Source organism: Carassius gibelio, chromosome B25 (assembly GCF_023724105.1).
Source record: "Carassius gibelio isolate Cgi1373 ecotype wild population from Czech Republic chromosome B25, carGib1.2-hapl.c, whole genome shotgun sequence".
Lineage (NCBI taxonomy): Eukaryota > Metazoa > Chordata > Actinopteri > Cypriniformes > Cyprinidae > Carassius > Carassius gibelio.
The window spans coordinates 20,122,398-20,143,442 of NC_068420.1; the positions used below are offsets into that span (position 1 = coordinate 20,122,398).

Here is a 21,045-nt window from a genome sequence, read left to right on the forward strand (position 1 = left end):
TTAGCCTGGTATCAGCAGAAACCTGGAGAAGCTCCTAAACTCCTCATTTATAACATAAACAGCCTCCAGTCAGGAACTCCATCTAGATTCAGTGGCAGTGGATCTAGCCAAGGAAAAGATTTCACTCTGACCATCAGAGGAGTCCAGACTGAAGATACAGGAGATTATTACTGTCAGAGTTTTCACTATCCAAACAGTCAACATGTGTTCACACAGTGATAAAGAGTCGTACAAAAACCTCCGTCAGTCAGAGTCACAGTGACTGCACTGATACAGCTGAGAGAAACAGCAGTTTCATCACAATACAATATAACATTGATTCTTGTTTTTTATTATATGATTTGACCTTTTCTACTATAGCAAAACATGCCACAATAAGATTATGATTTGATTAATACATACAATAATTAAGGCGTATATAAGAAGATGACATCACTCAACTGTTTCCTTCTGGTATTTTTGAACATCAGAAAACAAATCACCTGAAGACAGACGCTTCATATAAAGACTTTAACATGACATGTTCAACGTGATCTCATGAGAATACGTGTGTATTTTTACGTTAATTGTGGTTCTACCACACGTACATTTACTTACGTTTTCATGCACATAAAAACGTACAATTCTGACGTATTTATAGCAGTAAAACGTACGTTTATAGCTAAAAAAACGTAAATAATCTAACGTTAAGTGTGAATGTATATGAATTCCCATGTATTAATATTAAAACATGGGCTTTAATGATTTAAATCTGTTGTATTTAATTGTCATCAATAAGTTTTTTTTTATTGAATTTATTGAAAGCAGTTTACTCATCTACTTAATAGGATTTAACATTTCTGTGCATGCTGCAAACTCATTTTGGGGGATTACATAATGCTAAACGTGACTACACTTTGACACCTTAAAATTAATACAATTTATGTAATTGTTTAACCATTTTGTAATATTTTGCTGTGCGATTTTCTCCTATCCAATGACTGACAATACAACCATAGATACACAAAAGCACAGCATAAAATTACAAATCACATCCATTTTATTTGTTTGCTGTACTCCATATCTTTAGAATCCAGATGTTTGCAAGGAACGTATCCAAATTCAGCCCTTTATCAATCGATCTTAATCTTCATTCTCAGCAACAGCGACCGTCACAGTCAAAGCCCGCGCTCGTTATGATTCGAATTTGAAAATAGCGCCAGTGCTCCACGACTTGGTTTACGGCACTGATATCGAACGGTAACCTAATTCGTCACAGATTGCGGTGTCGTCTTTCAGTTGATAGACATTTGAAATCAGTACTGCTGCGCCAGTGCGCCTTCACGGAGAGAAGACAGATACATAATTTCACAGATTAATAAATTTAATTCTGCTCTGTACCCTATAAAAACTATTACCTCCAGAGAGGACTGCGACTGGAACTCATTATCATTTGAACTACTTTTGGTACCACTTTTGATATTTTCACAAAAAATAAATGATTAACGTTACGTTTATTTGTCTGTTATTTGTTTATTTATAACAGTAACTTTATGTAGTTTTAAGAAATGGTTATGGGTAGGTTTAGGGCAGTAATTCTTAAAGTGTGGTCCGCCATCGCCCCCTAGTGGTCCGCGAAAAGATGACCTAAAACTCTCCTCTTTGGAGCCAGACATTCAGAAACTGATGTGTGATAAGCAGCACCACCCATCTCATTAATATTCACGTTAAAGTTTTATATGGAAATCTCAAAATCTAAAATCCACAGATCTATTAGTTTTGTAATGTACTAGTTTTTGTTTCATGTGTAAAATCCCAGTAATTTCAGTGATATTGGACATTAAGGGGAACATTGTTTTCAGCATTTTATTGTTACCATAGTTACAACCATAGACTTCCTATACCCACCACCTCAGTTTTAAACTAATGGAATGGCATTAAGTGGGACCTAGGCTGTTACAGTGTTTAATTGCAGTTTTTTTTTTTTTTTTTTTTCACATGTGCAGTTTGTTGTTCATATTAAGCTTCAACTCATTTCGCATTTACTTTTTCAAATTAAATAAAAATTAATACAATAATTTCTGATCATATCATTGCATTTGTGTTTGAATAATTAGTTTTTGACTTGAAACAGTCGCATATTAAACTTAAATGTAGCTTATCCTTCCTATTTTGTTGGTTTTTGGGGGCATGTTAGAGTGGGATTCTGTTAGGTGGTCCTCAGGAAAAAAAAAGGGAGATAAAGTGGTCCTTGGGCTGAAAAAGTTTGAGAAACACAGGTTTAGGGGTAGGTGTAGGATTAACGTTAGTGGCAAAAAATAACGTTTTAGTTTTATATTTTTACTAAAATTGTGTTTATTATGTTCTATTCTTTTAACATTTTGTATAAAATGGGTAGGTTTGGGTTCGGGTGGGGTATAGGGATCTTACATTTATCAAAAAAATTATAAAAAGGGAAAATATACATAAATATTAAAAAAAATAATCAGATACGCATTGAAAAGCAGCTTTATGAGCAAATTTCTATGGATAACTGACTGGTCAGAAAACACGTTCTATCTGTACGTATTTGAGGTTGTTTTTACATAAATTTAGATACGTATCGCACCTGTAATTACGTCCAGATAATACGTAAACGACACTGTAAATACGTAAAGGCACATACGTATTGGACAGATTTAATTTACGTCTAAATATGTACATTTTGATTGTGAGATCAGGCTGACATGTTTCCATGTAGGACTGTAAAGGAGTCCTTCTTGTGAAAGAGCCATGGGCAGTTTCTTTAAAGTACCTGTACATTGATGGAAAAAGAGACTCTTTGTTGATTCTTCTATTAGTTCAGCATTTAATACAGTGCAGACACATCTGCTTTTAGAGAAGCTGTATGGCATGGGTGTCAGTACTTATTTAATTAAATGGTTTTATTATTTTTTAAGTAATAGAACTCAGCAGGTTAGGGTTAATGGGACACTTTCTGAAGTCAGATATAGCAGCACAGGAGTTCCACAAGGTTGTGTTTCATCGCCTGTGCTTTTTGCTTTATATACAAATGACTGCAGGAGCACATATACTAATAATTATATAATGATATATGCTGATGATACTGTCATTTTAAGTCTCTTACAAAAAGGTATGGACCTGTTAACTTACCACAGTGAAATATATAATTTTACTCAGTGGTGTGACAAGAACTGTCTTGTGCTAAATGTAAATAAGACACAAGAAATGGTCCTTGACCCAAGAAGTGTATCTGAACATAAGCCTGTGATTATTAAAGACAGAGATACAACAAGTTACATCTTACAGATACATGGGGTTTTATATGGACAATGTTTTTTGTTGGAAAACACACATTGACAGTCTGTGCACATGACTACAACAGAGGCTTTATTTTTTAAGAAGGCTGAGACTGTATGGGGTGGGTAGCAATATCTTGCGTGTTTTTTACCAGGCCACGCTTGAAATTCTTATTCGCTATGGAATTACAGTCTGGTTCGGAAACCTGTCTGTTCAACTGAAAAACAAATTGGCTCATATCCACAAAACAGCTATGAGAATTATAGGAATAAAACAATATGAGCCTATACAGACTCTTTACGAACAAGCAACAATGAGAAGAGCAATAAGTATCATTATTGACGCCAAACATCCTCTTTTTAGCGAATACCAGACACTGCCATCAGGAAAGAGACTAAGAATGCCAATGTGTAAAACTAATAGACTGAAGCTTTCATTTGTTCCTGCCTCTACAAAAATGCTGAATTCCACCAAAAATAATGCTCATTTAACATATTAGAACCTTGTTTTTTGCATTATATGTATTTTATATATCAGACTCATACATTGTATTTTATTCTATTTTTATTGTTTTTATAATTGTCTGTTCAGATAACAACACTGTAGCACTTTGCCCAAGACAAATTTCCCTTCGGGGACAAATAAAGTTAATCCTTTATCTTTTATTGCTGAAAAAAAAAGAAAATAATAATAATTATAATATGAATCCTAATTCTAAAATATACATGATACTAGGAGCCAGAGAGATTCAGTAACAGCTGTGAGAGACAGAGATACTGAAGGACACACATCAGAATGAATCATTGACTGAGTCTCATCACAGATCAAGAGTTGATTCAATCATTCAGAAGGTCAGTACGACTGCTGAGAGTCTCAGTGTGAACAAACCTCATCTCTCCATCAGTCCAACACAACTGACTCATTTCAGAGAATAAAGAGTCAAACAGTCAAACTCATATTTGAGTGATTGTGTTCCTCTCAGAACAGAGCAGCTCCATCAGCAGATGTTCAGCGTCCTCACAGGAGCTTCATGATACAGTAAAACTAGCGGTAGCGGCCGTCCTGCTCGCTCTCTGCGCTGGTCACAACCAGGTGACCTCTGAGCCGTGCAGTGTCCAGCTCACCAGCGCCCCCTGTGGAGAGTAAGAGCTGAGCAGGCAGAGCAGTGCGGCTGAGTCTCCAGAGATCTGCAGAGAAGAGGGCGGCAGCAGAGACACTGAGGGCTTCACTGTGGGACCAGCTGCAGGAGACAAACACAACACATTCACAAACACAGAGAAAACACACTGCAGCTCCAGCACTCTTCTGCCCTGCAGCATTCACAGCATTTCAACAGGACTTTCAGCAGCAGACATGAGGAGTGCAGTCAACATCACTACAGTCTCAACATTCATCTTATTCAATATCACTGAATGACATGACTGCTTTAATTCCAGTAGTTTTCTTTATATTCTGAATCAAATCTGTTTCAAAATCAAATACAAAAGCAGAGAGAGAAACACTTCAACACACTGAGAGTAGAAACACCTCAGCTGTTAACAACACTCAGTCATTTAGTTTGGGCAAAATACTTTTAAATAACAAATCTCTTTCACATAAAGTACATTAAAAGCATTTGTTATTGCTTGCAAAATAATGTGATTATTTTCATCAATTCAAGACAAGTCAGATTGTGGTAAAGCAGCTTCACAGAGTCAAACAGGAAAATATTGTGTTGATAATGCAAGAGGACAATAGCAAAGACTCAATTTTTCAGCTAAAGTCAGTTCATCATTGATTCAGTGATGTCATCGTCGTCCAGCTCAGTTCAGTACAGTGTCTGTGCAATCAAGTTGAAAATATTGCCAGAAATTAAGTGTCCCCAACTAAGCAAGCCAATAATCATAATCATAGAGTTTATTAATCTCATTTACAGTAAGCTTGATTCTGTCTCTGTGTATAGTAGCTATATTTCTCTTTCATTCTCTTGTTGTGTTCTGACTAACACTTTTTTAAGGAAATGTATTTGATGATCTGTGACTCTGATGTGACCTTTGACCTCTTTTATAATGGACGATGTTGTGGAGTTTATCAATAATCATGTTTCTGTTCTTCATATACAGCTCAATCATTATGATTCACACAAACACCTGCAGTTTCAGACAAATGAATCAGTAGTTTTGAACTTTTCAGATTGACATTGTTTCAGTCTAGACTCTTTTGACACAATTATGAGTCCTGATGATCTTTATTCAAATGGAAAAAAGACCACATGAAAATATTTCCCATATAGTGATGTCAGCATTAATTAGAGGATAAAACACTGGAACAGTTACGGGGCAAGCGAGACGTGAGACGTGCAGATCCATAGCTTAATAACTTAACATTTACCCTACTAACTATTAATAAGCATCAAATTAGGAGTTTATTGAAGCAAATGTCTTAGGTAATAGTTAGTTGATGGCGAGAACTGGATGGTGTTTACAATCAAATGCAACTGAACTTACTTTCCTTCAAGTTTTGAAATGCTGTTATAAACAGATGAAAATCCTACAAATGTCACTGAGCTCAAGCAGTTCTGTAAGGAAGACTTACAGTAAAAGCCAAAAATTATACAGACATCAGAAATGATTTTTGATATTTTATTATTATTATTTTATTTTTTTACTAGTGGGTGCAGGACACGATAGTTCATTTATGTAAGTGAAGATAGCAGAGTAAAGTCAACTGTGACATATTATACCCAAAAAAATCTGCATACAGTGGACTACCAGTGAAACTGATCAACATTTGAGACCAAAAATTATTCAGACACTTCAGACCTGACCATGTTTTGCTGAAGTGTTTTTTTTTTTTTTTAATTGCTAATGATTTCTACACCATAGACTGAAAAAAATAAGTACCAGTAATTTAGGTTTGACCGTATAAATAACTACAGGAAGTGTCTGGTTGCCGTTATTACTTGAATATGTATTAATTTTGTTTTATTTTACATAGGAACACTGGCTATTATTTGGGCAGCAAAATATCACCTTTAATAAATGACTCCTGACTCAGTGCTTTAGAATGAGTTATAGTTGATCATGAATGTTTAAGTAATAATGTTTAAGATTATAATTGAACATTGAACAGTAAAAGTGAACACTTCCCAAGAAAGAAAAAAATTAATAAAATCAAGCAATCAGTGAATTATTCAAGACTGAGCAGGGAACAACAATAATCACTGATAAACCATGATAGAGTGCATTCAAAAATACAATTCACTTGTTTTAAGATCATTGTTACTCTAATATAATTTATTAACCATTTTAACCAATTATTATACCAATATTAACCATGTTTTCTACATGTATTTATGTATGAATTTTTGGAACCACATTTAGAAACTGCAGAAGTGAAACAGGGACTGTGTAATGCCAGTGTGTCCTGATATTGGGGAAGAGTGTAAGTCAATGGATCTAGATCCTAGTCCTGCCCCTGCTGGAGATGATGAAGCTGTTCTCCTGCATTTGAGTCTCAAGCAAGACGAGAAAATACTTCTTTTAACAGAGACGGACACATCATGGTCCTCCCCTCAGTGATTATTTCTGGAACCTGGTTGATCTGCTTTTATTGTATGACTATATATACAAAAACTACAAAATACAAATGCACTAAATAAAATAATGTAATAAATGGATATTAACACTTTAAGCACTTAACTAAAATAAGTACTAAATAACAAAATAAATTACTAGAGAAGACTGACTGTAATCAGCTTGCTTTCATTTAGTGAGAAAAGTCTCCTCTTCACCTGAAATATAAGCTCTTCTGGTTTTCGATGATGTAAAGACAACGTTTGAGCGTACACATAATATCTGAGCAAGAGCAGAGCCAATTCAGAAAAGAACAATGTATATTTAAAAGCACACATCCAGTTTTGTGTGAGTGAAGGTTATCTGGTTGTGAGTGGAGAGATTTGTGCTCGCAGATTACATGAATCACGTAACATTATGCACTCTCGACATTTGTAATTAAGATCACGTTATAGAAACAGCCTAAGATTAAGTATAAAGAAGAGGGAAAAAAAATCATCCCTAGTGAGGATCTGACACTGCCAGATGCAGTTAGACATTTACTACAAACATGGTGGGGGGGGGGGCACAACATAGACACACCCCTTGTGCTCTGAGAGTGTTTATAGAGCTGTGAGTTTAACACTTCACGACTGAGAGCAGAACAGAACACAATCTTCATCATCACACAAGACACAACAACAACAATGAACAACATCATCATCCTCATCTGGACTCTCACACTGTTTGCTCAAGGTTAGCGTAATGAAATTTGATTATTATTAATTCTTTAATATTTGAAATATACATCATTTTCACATTTGTCCAAATATTATTCTTGTTCTTTCTTTCAGAGTGTAGAGGACAGTATACAGTAACTCAGAGTCCATCATTAATAACAGCAGCTCAAGGACAAGAAGTCAGAATAAACTGTAAAACCAGCAGTAGTGTGTGTGGTAGTAATGACTTACACTGGTACTTACAGAAACCTGGAGAAACTCCTAAACTCCTCATATATGATGCAACAACCCGTTACACTGGAACTCCTTCTAGATTCAGTGGCAGTGGATCTAACAGTGATTTCACTCTGACCATCAACGGAGTCCAGACTGAAGATACAGGAGAATATCACTGTCAGAGCGAATACTGTTCTAGTAGCTATGTGTGCACACAGTGATAAAGAGTCGTACAAAAACCTCCGTCAGTCAGAGTCACAGTGACTGCACTGATACAGCTGAGAGACACTGCAGCTGCTGATGAGAAGATCACAAACAACACAATGCCTTCAAGTAACACATTTTCCAGAGATTATGGCATACGGACATTAATATGAACTGTATTTATTTACCTGCATGAACATTTAAATAACAGATTCATCTGCTCTAGTCTAGTGTGCTTGAGGACTTAAATGTCTGGAACAATGTGCTCTTTACAGAAAAGTCAAAGGTTGAGCAGTTTACTGAAAATTAAAAGGAAATTTCAACAGGATAATGACATTAATCATTCAAGAGGATTGATTGAGAAGAATGAAATGGAGGGTTTTAATAACCATCAGACAGATCCGCCCCCAGGACACACAGCCTCATTAGCCTCAGCCGGCAAATCGGGGGAGTTTCAAGTGAATGCTCGACATACATTCTTTAGGTAGTACTTTACAGCAATAACAGACGTTAATACATTAACTATTATGTTTTCCTGATTGGTCTAGTGGAGGAATGAAAAATAGATGGTGGTGAAATTAATGTGCAGCAGCATGAAGCCACTCCGTCTCCAGACACAGAGTCGTTTTACAATAACTACATAGTCATCTCATTAAACAAAATTTGTTTTATTTACAAATTTGGCAAAAAGAAAAAGTGGTATCAAAATTAGTAGGAGGTATTGCTAAAACAACAAACAATCAGTCTTATTCCTTATTAACCAAACTACTTAAACTAAAATAAAAGTACTGACGTCCGGACACGTCGACAGTGCGGCATTGAGGCGCAACATCTCGTTCTCGCTTTTTCAGGGAACAGGGTTACAGTCAAATAACCCGAGACGTTCCCTTTCAAAAGCTACTCCTGATGCTGCGCTCAATAGCGCTAATGGGAACGAGAATAACAACGCCGCCGCACTGTAAGTGCCTGGACCCCCAAGGTTGTGTAGTGTGTGTCCACAAACTTCGAAGAGGTCTTAGACATGACTCATGTGGATGTGGACTCAAGGGCATGCAAACCCCGAAGTAGCATTGACATCCAAACTATAGAATCTGACAAATGCGTGCGGAAAGGACAAACCTGCCGCATCACACACTTGCTGCAAGGGCGCACCTCTTGCTCAAGCCATTGAAGATGCAACCGAACTGGTTGAATGGGGGTGGCGGCTGCCTGCAGGCAAAAAAGCAGCCGCCACCCCCCCAGGTGGCAGCCTGCAGACAAACAGTTTCATATTGGTTGAGGGATGTTCCTGCTCAAGTGTGTGATGCGGCAGGTTGGTCCTCTCCGCACACATTTGTCAGGTTCTATAGTTTGGATGTACATCCTACTAATTTCCAAAGACTTCTGTCCTCCGCCATTTACAACACCGGAGCAGAAGAGACTTCACTTACTGTGCACAGTATGTGCTCTTCAGATTTACTTCCACCGCACTAGCCAGTGGCGTAAGTCAGAGCAGCTTTTCATATGACGTGGGGGCCGCAGTCAGGGGTGAGGCTGCCACCAGGCAAGCAGTTTCACATTTGGTGAGGGTTGTTATTGCCCTAGCCTACGAGGCGTGTGGTCAAACTTCGCCTCTAGGAGTTAGTGCCCATTCAACCAGTTCAGTTGCATCTTCAATGGCTTGAGCAAGAGGTGCGCCCTTGCAGCAAGTGTGTGATGCGGCAGGTTTGTCCTTTCCGCACGCATTTGTCAGATTCTATAGTTTGGATGTCGATGCTACTTCAGGATTTGCATGCCCTTGAGTCCACATCCACATGAGTCATGTCTAAGACCTCTTCAAAGTTTGTGGACACACACTACACAACCTTGGGGGTCCAGGCACTTACAGTGCGGCGGCGTTGGTATTCTCGTTCCCATTAGCGACCAACTTTGACTCGTCTAGGGGCAAAATTGGAACAGGATGACAGGTATGACAAAGCCTGTAAATCCCAAATTCTCCTTAGAGGGGTATTGGCCATAAGAAAAACCATCTTAGAGTCAGAAGCCTGGCAGGTGCTGATTCTAATGGTTCGAAAGGGGTGCCAGCCAGCCCCTCGAGTACTACGGCTAAATCCCCTGAAGGGGCTATAGCTCTAGTGGGTGCCTCAACCTCTGAGCCCCATGAATGAAGCGGGTGACCAGAGGGTGCTTCCCCACAGAAACCCAGTCAATCAAAACATGGCAAGCCAAACTAGTGGCCATGTAAGTTCTGAGAGTACTAGGGCATGTGCCTGAGGACAATTTCTCTTGCAGGAACTCCAGTACTGAAACAATTTGGCAGTGAGCTGGGTCTGCATGGTGTGTCATGCACCAGCCCTCAAAAACACTCCATATGAGGGCATAAGTTCTTCTGGTGGAGGGAGTCCTAGCACTTAGAATAGTCTATATTACTGTGGCTGGAAGGCCAGCATCTCTAGTTGGTCCCCCACAGGGGCCAGACGTGAAGGATCCAGAGCTCAGGCCGGGGATGAAGTAATGTCCCCTGTGCCTGAGAGAAGATCTCTCCTGACTGGAATCGCCATCGAGCCATCGAGGAGGGATATTAGATCTGAGAACCAGACTCCAGTCGGCCAATGGGGCGCTATCAGTAAGAGGCAAGACCCCTGTTGACGGACATTGGCCAGGACTCCCGGGAGCAGAGCAATCAGAGGAAAGGCGTAAAGACCCAGTCTATGCCACGCATGGGCCATAGCATCCAGACCCAGGGGAGCTGGATGAATCAGAGAGATGTAGAGGGGACATTGTGCCATCTCCTGTGAAGCACAGAGGTCCACTTCTGCTACTTGAAATCTTTCCCAGATTTGACTACTTAGGGGTGGAGTTTCCATTTCCTGTGTTTCACAGCTTGTCTGGACAGCAAGTCTGTTCCCACATTCATATGCCCAGGAATGTAAATCGCCCTGAGGGACAGGAACTTGTCCTGTGCCTAAAGCAGAACCTGGTGCGCTAACTCGTTCGAGCGGCGCGACTGCAGTCTGCCCTGGCGATTTATGTAAGAGACTACAGATGTGTTGTCCTACGGGATACTAGTCCCGTCAGAATTGGTACATGAAAATCACAGACGTCAGGTGGTAAGAATCGAAACTCAAACATAGTTTAGAAAACTAGTCCCGTCCGAATAGTGCTTTAGATGGTAGACACTTTATAATAACAATCATTAATAGATGGTAAATTGATAGTTAATTAATCTTTAATCTTTGTCATTTAACTGTCAGCAAACAGTATTTTTACTTACTATAAAGTTTACTGAAAAATTTAAGATATGTTAACATTTCCATATTTTGAAATTAGAAGGGAAGGGATGCAGGCAGCTGCTTTCACTACCTATTCTTAAAAACATCCCAAGCTAATGTTTGATGCACAGAATTTATTGTGTAGTTTAATAGATTATCACGGTGGAATAGTATAGCATGCTATTTGCTATGCCACTTTCATCTAGGGCTGTAGCTATCCAATTTGTTAGTAATCGAGTATTCTACCAAAAATTCCATCGATTAATCGAGTAATCGGATAAAATGTGTTTTTGCTTATTAATATTAATTATGCAAGAGAAAATAAAATAAAACAGCTAAGTTTCCTTTTTTAGAAAATTTTTATTTTTTATTTTTAAATGCATAGAATGCAATGCATACATCAAAAATAAACATTTAATTATTATCCATTGTTTCTCTGTCTGTACTTTTACTGTGAACAATGACAATAAAGTTGACAGAGGAATTAAGTGCATTTAAAGGTGCTGTAGGGAACTTTTGTAAAAAAAAATTTTTTTTTTTACATATTTATTAAACCTGTCATTATGTCCTGACAGTAGAATATGAGACAGATAATCTGTGAAAAAAATCAAGCTCCTCTGGCTCCTCCCAGTGGTCCTATTGCCATTTGCAGAAACTCCATCGCTCCCGGTAAAAAATAACCAATCAGAGCTGCGGTCCGTAACTTTGTTTTGTGTTCAAAATGTAGAAAAATGTATATAATAAGCGAGTACACCATGAATCCATTTTCCAAACTGTGTTTTTGGCTTGTCCTGAATCACTAGGGTACACCTATAATAAGTGTTTATATTCGGACTATTTTAGATTGCTTCGGGGATACCGCGGCGGAGTAACCCAGTACCTTTGTGATTCTTCATAGACATAAACAGAGAGAAGTAGTTCCGGCTACAATGTTCTTCCGCAAGACGCAAGCAGTACTGTTTGTTAACCGCTAGAGCGTCAAAAGTTCCCTACCGTAGCTTTAAGTGCCATTCAGTTGGGGTTTTAAATAAAGCATTTTCTGAGATGCACATTAAACATTAAACACAAAACATTAATTTAATTTATATTTTAATTACTGAAAATTAAGCAAACTAAGCTTTTTGGTAAACAATGGGGATTCACTATTAAAAAATAAAACATGGAAGAAATTTTGTGTGATTAAACCTTAAAAAAAAGTTATACTTTTTTTAGTAGTAGGCTATGCACATTCTGCTGAACAAATACTTGTCTAAAACAGGACTTTTATTTTGACGGGTTGACGTACCTTTACAGTTCTGTGTATGTGATGTGACGCTAATTTTACTCAAATCAAACAGTCAAATGCTCATGAAGTGACTGTCAGAGCAGTTCTGGAGATGTTGTTCATGTGTTCTCATCTTATTTAGTGAGACAGCAGACGCTGAAATTACCGCGAGCGTCATGTGCACTTCAGTGTGTGTTAATAAAGGAAGTCGGGCTTCTGCTCCATTCATTAACAGAGACACGCAGAACATGCAGGATTCACATTTAAACAGACTGTTCCAGCTTAACATTTACAGATTAGTCCATCACGTGAGATCAAGTGAGTTTCAAGTGAATGCTCGACATACATTCTTTAGGTAGTACTTTACAGCAATAACAGACGTTAATACATTAACTATTATGTTTTCCTGATTGGTCTAGTGGAGGAATGAAAAATAGATGGTGGTGAAATTAATGTGCAGCAGCATGAAGCCACTCCGTCTCCAGACACAGAGTCGTTTTACAATAACTACATAGTCATCTCATTAAACAAAATTTGTTTTATTTACAAATTTGGCAAAAAGAAAAAGTGGTATCAAAATTAGTAGGAGGTATTGCTAAAACAACAAACAATCAGTCTTATTCCTTATTAACCAAACTACTTAAACTAAAATAAAAGTACTGACGTCCGGACACGTCGACAGTGCGGCATTGAGGCGCAACATCTCGTTCTCGCTTTTTCAGGGAACAGGGTTACAGTCAAATAACCCGAGACGTTCCCTTTCAAAAGCTACTCCTGATGCTGCGCTCAATAGCGCTAATGGGAACGAGAATAACAACGCCGCCGCACTGTAAGTGCCTGGACCCCCAAGGTTGTGTAGTGTGTGTCCACAAACTTCGAAGAGGTCTTAGACATGACTCATGTGGATGTGGACTCAAGGGCATGCAAACCCCGAAGTAGCATTGACATCCAAACTATAGAATCTGACAAATGCGTGCGGAAAGGACAAACCTGCCGCATCACACACTTGCTGCAAGGGCGCACCTCTTGCTCAAGCCATTGAAGATGCAACCGAACTGGTTGAATGGGGGTGGCGGCTGCCTGCAGGCAAAAAAGCAGCCGCCACCCCCCCAGGTGGCAGCCTGCAGACAAACAGTTTCATATTGGTTGAGGGATGTTCCTGCTCAAGTGTGTGATGCGGCAGGTTGGTCCTCTCCGCACACATTTGTCAGGTTCTATAGTTTGGATGTACATCCTACTAATTTCCAAAGACTTCTGTCCTCCGCCATTTACAACACCGGAGCAGAAGAGACTTCACTTACTGTGCACAGTATGTGCTCTTCAGATTTACTTCCACCGCACTAGCCAGTGGCGTAAGTCAGAGCAGCTTTTCATATGACGTGGGGGCCGCAGTCAGGGGTGAGGCTGCCACCAGGCAAGCAGTTTCACATTTGGTGAGGGTTGTTATTGCCCTAGCCTACGAGGCGTGTGGTCAAACTTCGCCTCTAGGAGTTAGTGCCCATTCAACCAGTTCAGTTGCATCTTCAATGGCTTGAGCAAGAGGTGCGCCCTTGCAGCAAGTGTGTGATGCGGCAGGTTTGTCCTTTCCGCACGCATTTGTCAGATTCTATAGTTTGGATGTCGATGCTACTTCAGGATTTGCATGCCCTTGAGTCCACATCCACATGAGTCATGTCTAAGACCTCTTCAAAGTTTGTGGACACACACTACACAACCTTGGGGGTCCAGGCACTTACAGTGCGGCGGCGTTGGTATTCTCGTTCCCATTAGCGACCAACTTTGACTCGTCTAGGGGCAAAATTGGAACAGGATGACAGGTATGACAAAGCCTGTAAATCCCAAATTCTCCTTAGAGGGGTATTGGCCATAAGAAAAACCATCTTAGAGTCAGAAGCCTGGCAGGTGCTGATTCTAATGGTTCGAAAGGGGTGCCAGCCAGCCCCTCGAGTACTACGGCTAAATCCCCTGAAGGGGCTATAGCTCTAGTGGGTGCCTCAACATCTGAGCCCCATGAATGAAGCGGGTGACCAGAGGGTGCTTCCCCACAGAAACCCAGTCAATCAAAACATGGCAAGCCAAACTAGTGGCCATGTAAGTTCTGAGAGTACTAGGGCATGTGCCTGAGGACAATTTCTCTTGCAGGAACTCCAGTACTGAAACAATTTGGCAGTGAGCTGGGTCTGCATGGTGTGTCATGCACCAGCCCTCAAAAACACTCCATATGAGGGCATAAGTTCTTCTGGTGGAGGGAGTCCTAGCACTTAGAATAGTCTATATTACTGTGGCTGGAAGGCCAGCATCTCTAGTTGGTCCCCCACAGGGGCCAGACGTGAAGGATCCAGAGCTCAGGCCGGGGATGAAGTAATGTCCCCTGTGCCTGAGAGAAGATCTCTCCTGACTGGAATCGCCATCGAGCCATCGAGGAGGGATATTAGATCTGAGAACCAGACTCCAGTCGGCCAATGGGGCGCTATCAGTAAGAGGCAAGACCCCTGTTGACGGACATTGGCCAGGACTCCCGGGAGCAGAGCAATCAGAGGAAAGGCGTAAAGACCCAGTCTATGCCACGCATGGGCCATAGCATCCAGACCCAGGGGAGCTGGATGAATCAGAGAGATGTAGAGGGGACATTGTGCCATCTCCTGTGAAGCACAGAGGTCCACTTCTGCTACTTGAAATCTTTCCCAGATTTGACTACTTAGGGGTGGAGTTTCCATTTCCTGTGTTTCACAGCTTGTCTGGACAGCAAGTCTGTTCCCACATTCATATGCCCAGGAATGTAAATCGCCCTGAGGGACAGGAACTTGTCCTGTGCCTAAAGCAGAACCTGGTGCGCTAACTCGTTCGAGCGGCGCGACTGCAGTCTGCCCTGGCGATTTATGTAAGAGACTACAGATGTGTTGTCCTACGGGATACTAGTCCCGTCAGAATTGGTACATGAAAATCACAGACGTCAGGTGGTAAGAATCGAAACTCAAACATAGTTTAGAAAACTAGTCCCGTCCGAATAGTGCTTTAGATGGTAGACACTTTATAATAACAATCATTAATAGATGGTAAATTGATAGTTAATTAATCTTTAATCTTTGTCATTTAACTGTCAGCAAACAGTATTTTTACTTACTATAAAGTTTACTGAAAAATTCAAGATATGTTAACATTTCCATATTTTGAAATTAGAAGGGAAGGGATGCAGGCAGCTGCTTTCACTACCTATTCTTAAAAACATCCCAAGCTAATGTTTGATGCACAGAATTTATTGTGTAGTTTAATAGATTATCACGGTGGAATAGTATAGCATGCTATTTGCTATGCCACTTTCATCTAGGGCTGTAGCTATCCAATTTGTTAGTAATCGAGTATTCTACCAAAAATTCCATCGATTAATCGAGTAATCGGATAAAATGTGTTTTTGCTTATTAATATTAATTATGCAAGAGAAAATAAAATAAAACAGCTAAGTTTCCTTTTTTAGAAAATTTTTATTTTTTATTTTTAAATGCATAGAATGCAATGCATACATCAAAAATAAACATTTAATTATTATCCATTGTTTCTCTGTCTGTACTTTTACTGTGAACAATGACAATAAAGTTGACAGATGAATTAAGTGCATTTAAAGGTGCTGTAGGGAACTTTTGTAAAAAAAAATTTTTTTTTTTTACATATTTATTAAACCTGTCATTATGTCCTGACAGTAGAATATGAGACAGATAATCTGTGAAAAAAATCAAGCTCCTCTGGCTCCTCCCAGTGGTCCTATTGCCATTTGCAGAAACTCCATCGCTCCCGGTAAAAAATAACCAATCAGAGCTGCGGTCCGTAACTTTGTTTTGTGTTCAAAATGTAGAAAAATGTATATAATAAGCGAGTACACCATGAATCCATTTTCCAAACTGTGTTTTTGGCTTGTCCTGAATCACTAGGGTACACCTATAATAAGTGTTTATATTCGGACTATTTTAGATTGCTTCGGGGATACCGCGGCGGAGTAACCCAGTACCTTTGTGATTCTTCATAGACATAAACAGAGAGAAGTAGTTCCGGCTACAATGTTCTTCCGCAAGACGCAAGCAGTACTGTTTGTTAACCGCTAGAGCGTCAAAAGTTCCCTACCGTAGCTTTAAGTGCCATTCAGTTGGGGTTTTAAATAAAGCATTTTCTGAGATGCACATTAAACATTAAACACAAAACATTAATTTAATTTATATTTTAATTACTGAAAATTAAGCAAACTAAGCTTTTTGGTAAACAATGGGGATTCACTATTAAAAAATAAAACATGGAAGAAATTTTGTGTGATTAAACCTTAAAAAAAAGTTATACTTTTTTTAGTAGTAGGCTATGCACATTCTGCTGAACAAATACTTGTCTAAAACAGGACTTTTATTTTGACGGGTTGACGTACCTTTACAGTTCTGTGTATGTGATGTGACGCTAATTTTACTCAAATCAAACAGTCAAATGCTCATGAAGTGACTGTCAGAGCAGTTCTGGAGATGTTGTTCATGTGTTCTCATCTTATTTAGTGAGACAGCAGACGCTGAAATTACCGCGAGCGTCATGTGCACTTCAGTGTGTGTTAATAAAGGAAGTCGGGCTTCTGCTCCATTCATTAACAGAGACACGCAGAACATGCAGGATTCACATTTAAACAGACTGTTCCAGCTTAACATTTACAGATTAGTCCATCACGTGAGATCACGTGGTTGGCTGGCTGTTGTTGGTGACTACTGAGAGGGGCCCCCTTGGGGGGGATCCCGATAACAGTGTCATTACATGTTACTGCATTGACGATCAAAGGGGCTCTTACTGCATTGACGATCAAAGGGGCTCTCACACAGTGTCGTTGCATTTTATTCTTAACCAGTCGTTGTAAGCAATTGCTTGGTAGTGGTGGGCAATACTGCAAAATTACTCTCCTGTGGAGAGTAAGAGCTGAGCAGGCAGAGCAGTGCGGCTGAGTCTCCAGAGATCTGCAGAGAAGAGGGCGGCAGCAGAGACACTGAGGGCTTCACTGTGGGACCAGCTGCAGGAGACAAACACAACACATTCACAAACACTGAGAAAACACACTGCAGCTCCAGCACTCTTCTGCCCTGCAGCATTCACAGCATTTCAACAGGACTTTCAGCTGCAGACATGAGGAGTGCAGTCAACATCACTACAATCTCATCATTCATCTTATTCAACATCCCTACAGCTGATATATATTTACAATATACAAACTACACAAATGCTATATACATTTAAATCAAACCTAATAAAAAAAAACTAAACGTACTAAGACAATGACTGCTGTAATTCCAGTAGTTTTTACATCCTAACACACCATTGTTTTTATGTTTTTTATACGTTTCACATTACATTTCAAATACACAACGTGTGAGAAACAAGTTAAGAGTATATTACCGTCCATAATTAGAAAATAACTGAATCAAATGAGTTTAAAAGATGTACACATATTTTGTATGCATATTAAAATCACTGAATTAGAAGAACAACATGATCAAAACAGATTCAGAATCATTAAATAATCTGCAGAAAGTTGCTACCTTTACATTTTGACATCAAATCTCTTTTATTTGTTGTTGTTGTTTATGACATCTACAATAAAATAGCCTACTACGAACACAATATAGAAATGAAAAAAAAAAAAAATCTGTGATAAACTGATAAAACATTATGAAAGTGTTTAGACAGGAATTGTTTGTTCAAAATGAATGGTAAAAACTTTCTAATAACGTTAAGTCATTTATAATTGATTAGTTAATGATGAACTCATCATTTACAAAACATTCACAAGCAATTAATAAGTGATATGCTATATATATATATATATATATATATATATATATATATATATATATATATATATATATATATATATATATATATATATATATTATTATTATTATTATTATTTTGTAAACAATCTAAATTGCCCGTTTTTAATAGAAAATCAAACAGATGGACTTACCGAGCACCAGTTTAGTTCCTCCACCAAAAGTCCACCACAGTGAAACACTCGTACAAAAACCTCTATTCCACTCGAGTGAACACACACTCCAGCAGAGAGGGAAACACTTTAACACTCTGAGAGTAGAAACACCTCAGCTGTTGAAAAAAATGCTTTTCAAAAAGAATAAAACTTTCAAAAAAATATCTTTAAAATGTGCTTATATAACACTTTTTAAAGATACAGTATATATTTAATGACCTAATGACCTTTGACCTCTTTTATCATGGATGACGTTGTGTTTCTCTTATGGCGCTTTTCCACTGCATGGTACGGTACGGCTCGGTTCAGTATGGCTCAGTTATGGCGCATTTCCACTGCATGGTACGGTACGGCTTGCTTCGGCTCGCTTTAAATGGTACCACCTCTGTTGAGGTTCCAAGCGTACCGTACTGATACTAAAATGTGACGTAAAAACACTGCAGATCACTGATTGGTCAGACAGAATCGTCACTACCAGTGTCATTGTATTTACGACACGAGACACTAAAACCCACTAGATTTAAATAGCCAGACAACAGCTAACGCGGTAGCACCTGTTTTTAGAGTATTTACTTGATAAAAGAATTTAAAAAAATAAAAAAAGAAATGGCTGAATCGTGGTCAGTGGACGAGGTGCAGACGTTCCTCTCGTTGGTTGCCGAGGAGCGGAATGAAAAAGTGTTCCAAGAAGTAGCACGGCTCTTAGCTGCACAAGGCTACCACCGGACCTACAAACAGTGTAGGGACAAATTAAAAAAAACTAAAAAGTGACTACTGAACCATAAAGGATCACAACGGCCGGAGTGGTGCAAACAGAAGAACGTGGAAGTGGTTCGAACAAATCGATGCTATCTACGGAAGTCGACCTGCGAGCAATGGGAGAGAGGGTGTCCTGGACTCGGCCACCTCCCTGTTGGACAACACAATCGAGGATGGTATGTAAAGTTGTGTACAATATATAAAGTTTGAAAGCTTCAATTTATTGACCATCTATATTGTAAAGCTTTATTTTATTTTTTTTACATGTATGCCTATTCAATTATTATTTAAATGTTCTTTGTTATTGTTGCTAGTTTGATTCGTGTTGCTGTAATTTGTGCGTTAACAAACATTGTACAAACTTTTTGTTTCAGATGCACTGTCTACGATTGACTCGTTAGCACTTTCTCCGTGCAGTGATGCCTCAACGTCCCAACTGGTGATAGCAACGTCGCCACCAGCACGACCGTCGACACCAGCAACCTCCAACAGGACACCAGAGCGTGTGGTACCAGGTAATAAATAATGTCCAAATATTTTTATTCAACCACCTATATATATATATATATATATATATATATATATATATATATATATATATATATATATATATATATATATATACATATAGATTACATCTGGGGAGAAAAGAAAGGATGTGATGTTCAGAACATGGTAACTACAGTAATTATCAAAGTGGGAAGAGATGCACCCCGTTTGGCCAGGGGTGTTTTAAACCACATACAAGGTTTGAGAAGGAAAAAATCACTATGAAAATATAATTATATTATACTAACTTCAGGCCTTATTATCATGTCATATATAACTGTGATTTTCTGTAAAACAACTAACTTTAAAATACTTTGTTCTTACTGGTGAAGATCAGATGGTCATCTCTGTTTTCTCTCAGGTACATCACAGTGTAAGCTTCACAGTGAACATTACTCTCATCAGCGTAGTCCATATCAACAACAAAAATATATCTCGACTCCATATAGTGGTTATTTTGGAAAAAATCCCAGGTATTTTGAAATTAAAAATGGCAAAAAAAATTTACTTAAGTACATAAAAAATTTAGTACTTTTGTACTTTCACTTGTGTAACATTGAAAAAGAAGTACTTTTACTGGAGTAATATTTTATTATATGTATCTGTACTTTTACTCAAGTACTTGATTTGTGTACTTTGTCCACCACTTATGAAAATATGACTAAAACAGTTAATGTTACAGATCATATATTTAGACTAAGCTTACCTAATCCTTTTCTTATGTCGTTTTGAAAGCCTGCACTAAAATTGGATATATAATGAAATCCTGCTGCTCACCATAAATACATTATTGCCAGCTACTGTAACTTTGATTAGTTCACACTGTAGATCATGGGGTTGTTAATGAACAGTTCTTTCATAAATTAATCGATGATATGTCTTAAGCTTTATTTTTACTCTCTTTTTTTTTAATTTTTTTTTAGCAAAAACCTTTAGAAAAAAAAATCTAAATTATAACTTTTCTTTCTTTGTCTCCAGGCAAGAGGAAACGGAACATGCACCATCAGGAGCATCTTGCTGTTTTAAGAGAGATGCAGGTGGCTGATATTCAACAGCAGGAACTGAACCAGGCACAGAGGGAGCTACATTTGCAGATGGCAATAGATGAGGCCCGGCAAGCAATGGAGCAGGAAGCGGCCTTAAGGAGGGAGGAAAATGCACAAACGGCTGCATTCAATCAAGCCTTTCTCAACATCATGGGGAAGCTTGTACAGGCGATGAGTAACAGAACAGAACAGTGACAGAACCA

The 21,045-nt window shown here is 38.7% G+C and overlaps 2 gene segments (V, D, J or C); one reads left to right on the top strand and one right to left on the bottom strand.

The window, feature by feature from the left end:
- The window catches only part of LOC128013763 (immunoglobulin lambda constant 7-like), a 138,750-nt gene extending 121,140 nt beyond the window's left edge, over positions 1-17,610 (bottom strand). Inside the window, 1 exon segment of the C gene segment in view lies at positions 17,562-17,610. Within this exon segment, the coding sequence occupies positions 17,562-17,595 (34 nt within the window).
- LOC128013753 (Ig kappa chain V region Mem5-like) overlaps positions 7,461-21,045 on the top strand; it is a 38,488-nt gene continuing 24,903 nt past the window's right edge. The window contains 2 exon segments of the V gene segment in view: positions 7,461-7,568; positions 7,667-7,976. Of these exon segments, the coding sequence occupies positions 7,520-7,568; positions 7,667-7,976 (359 nt within the window).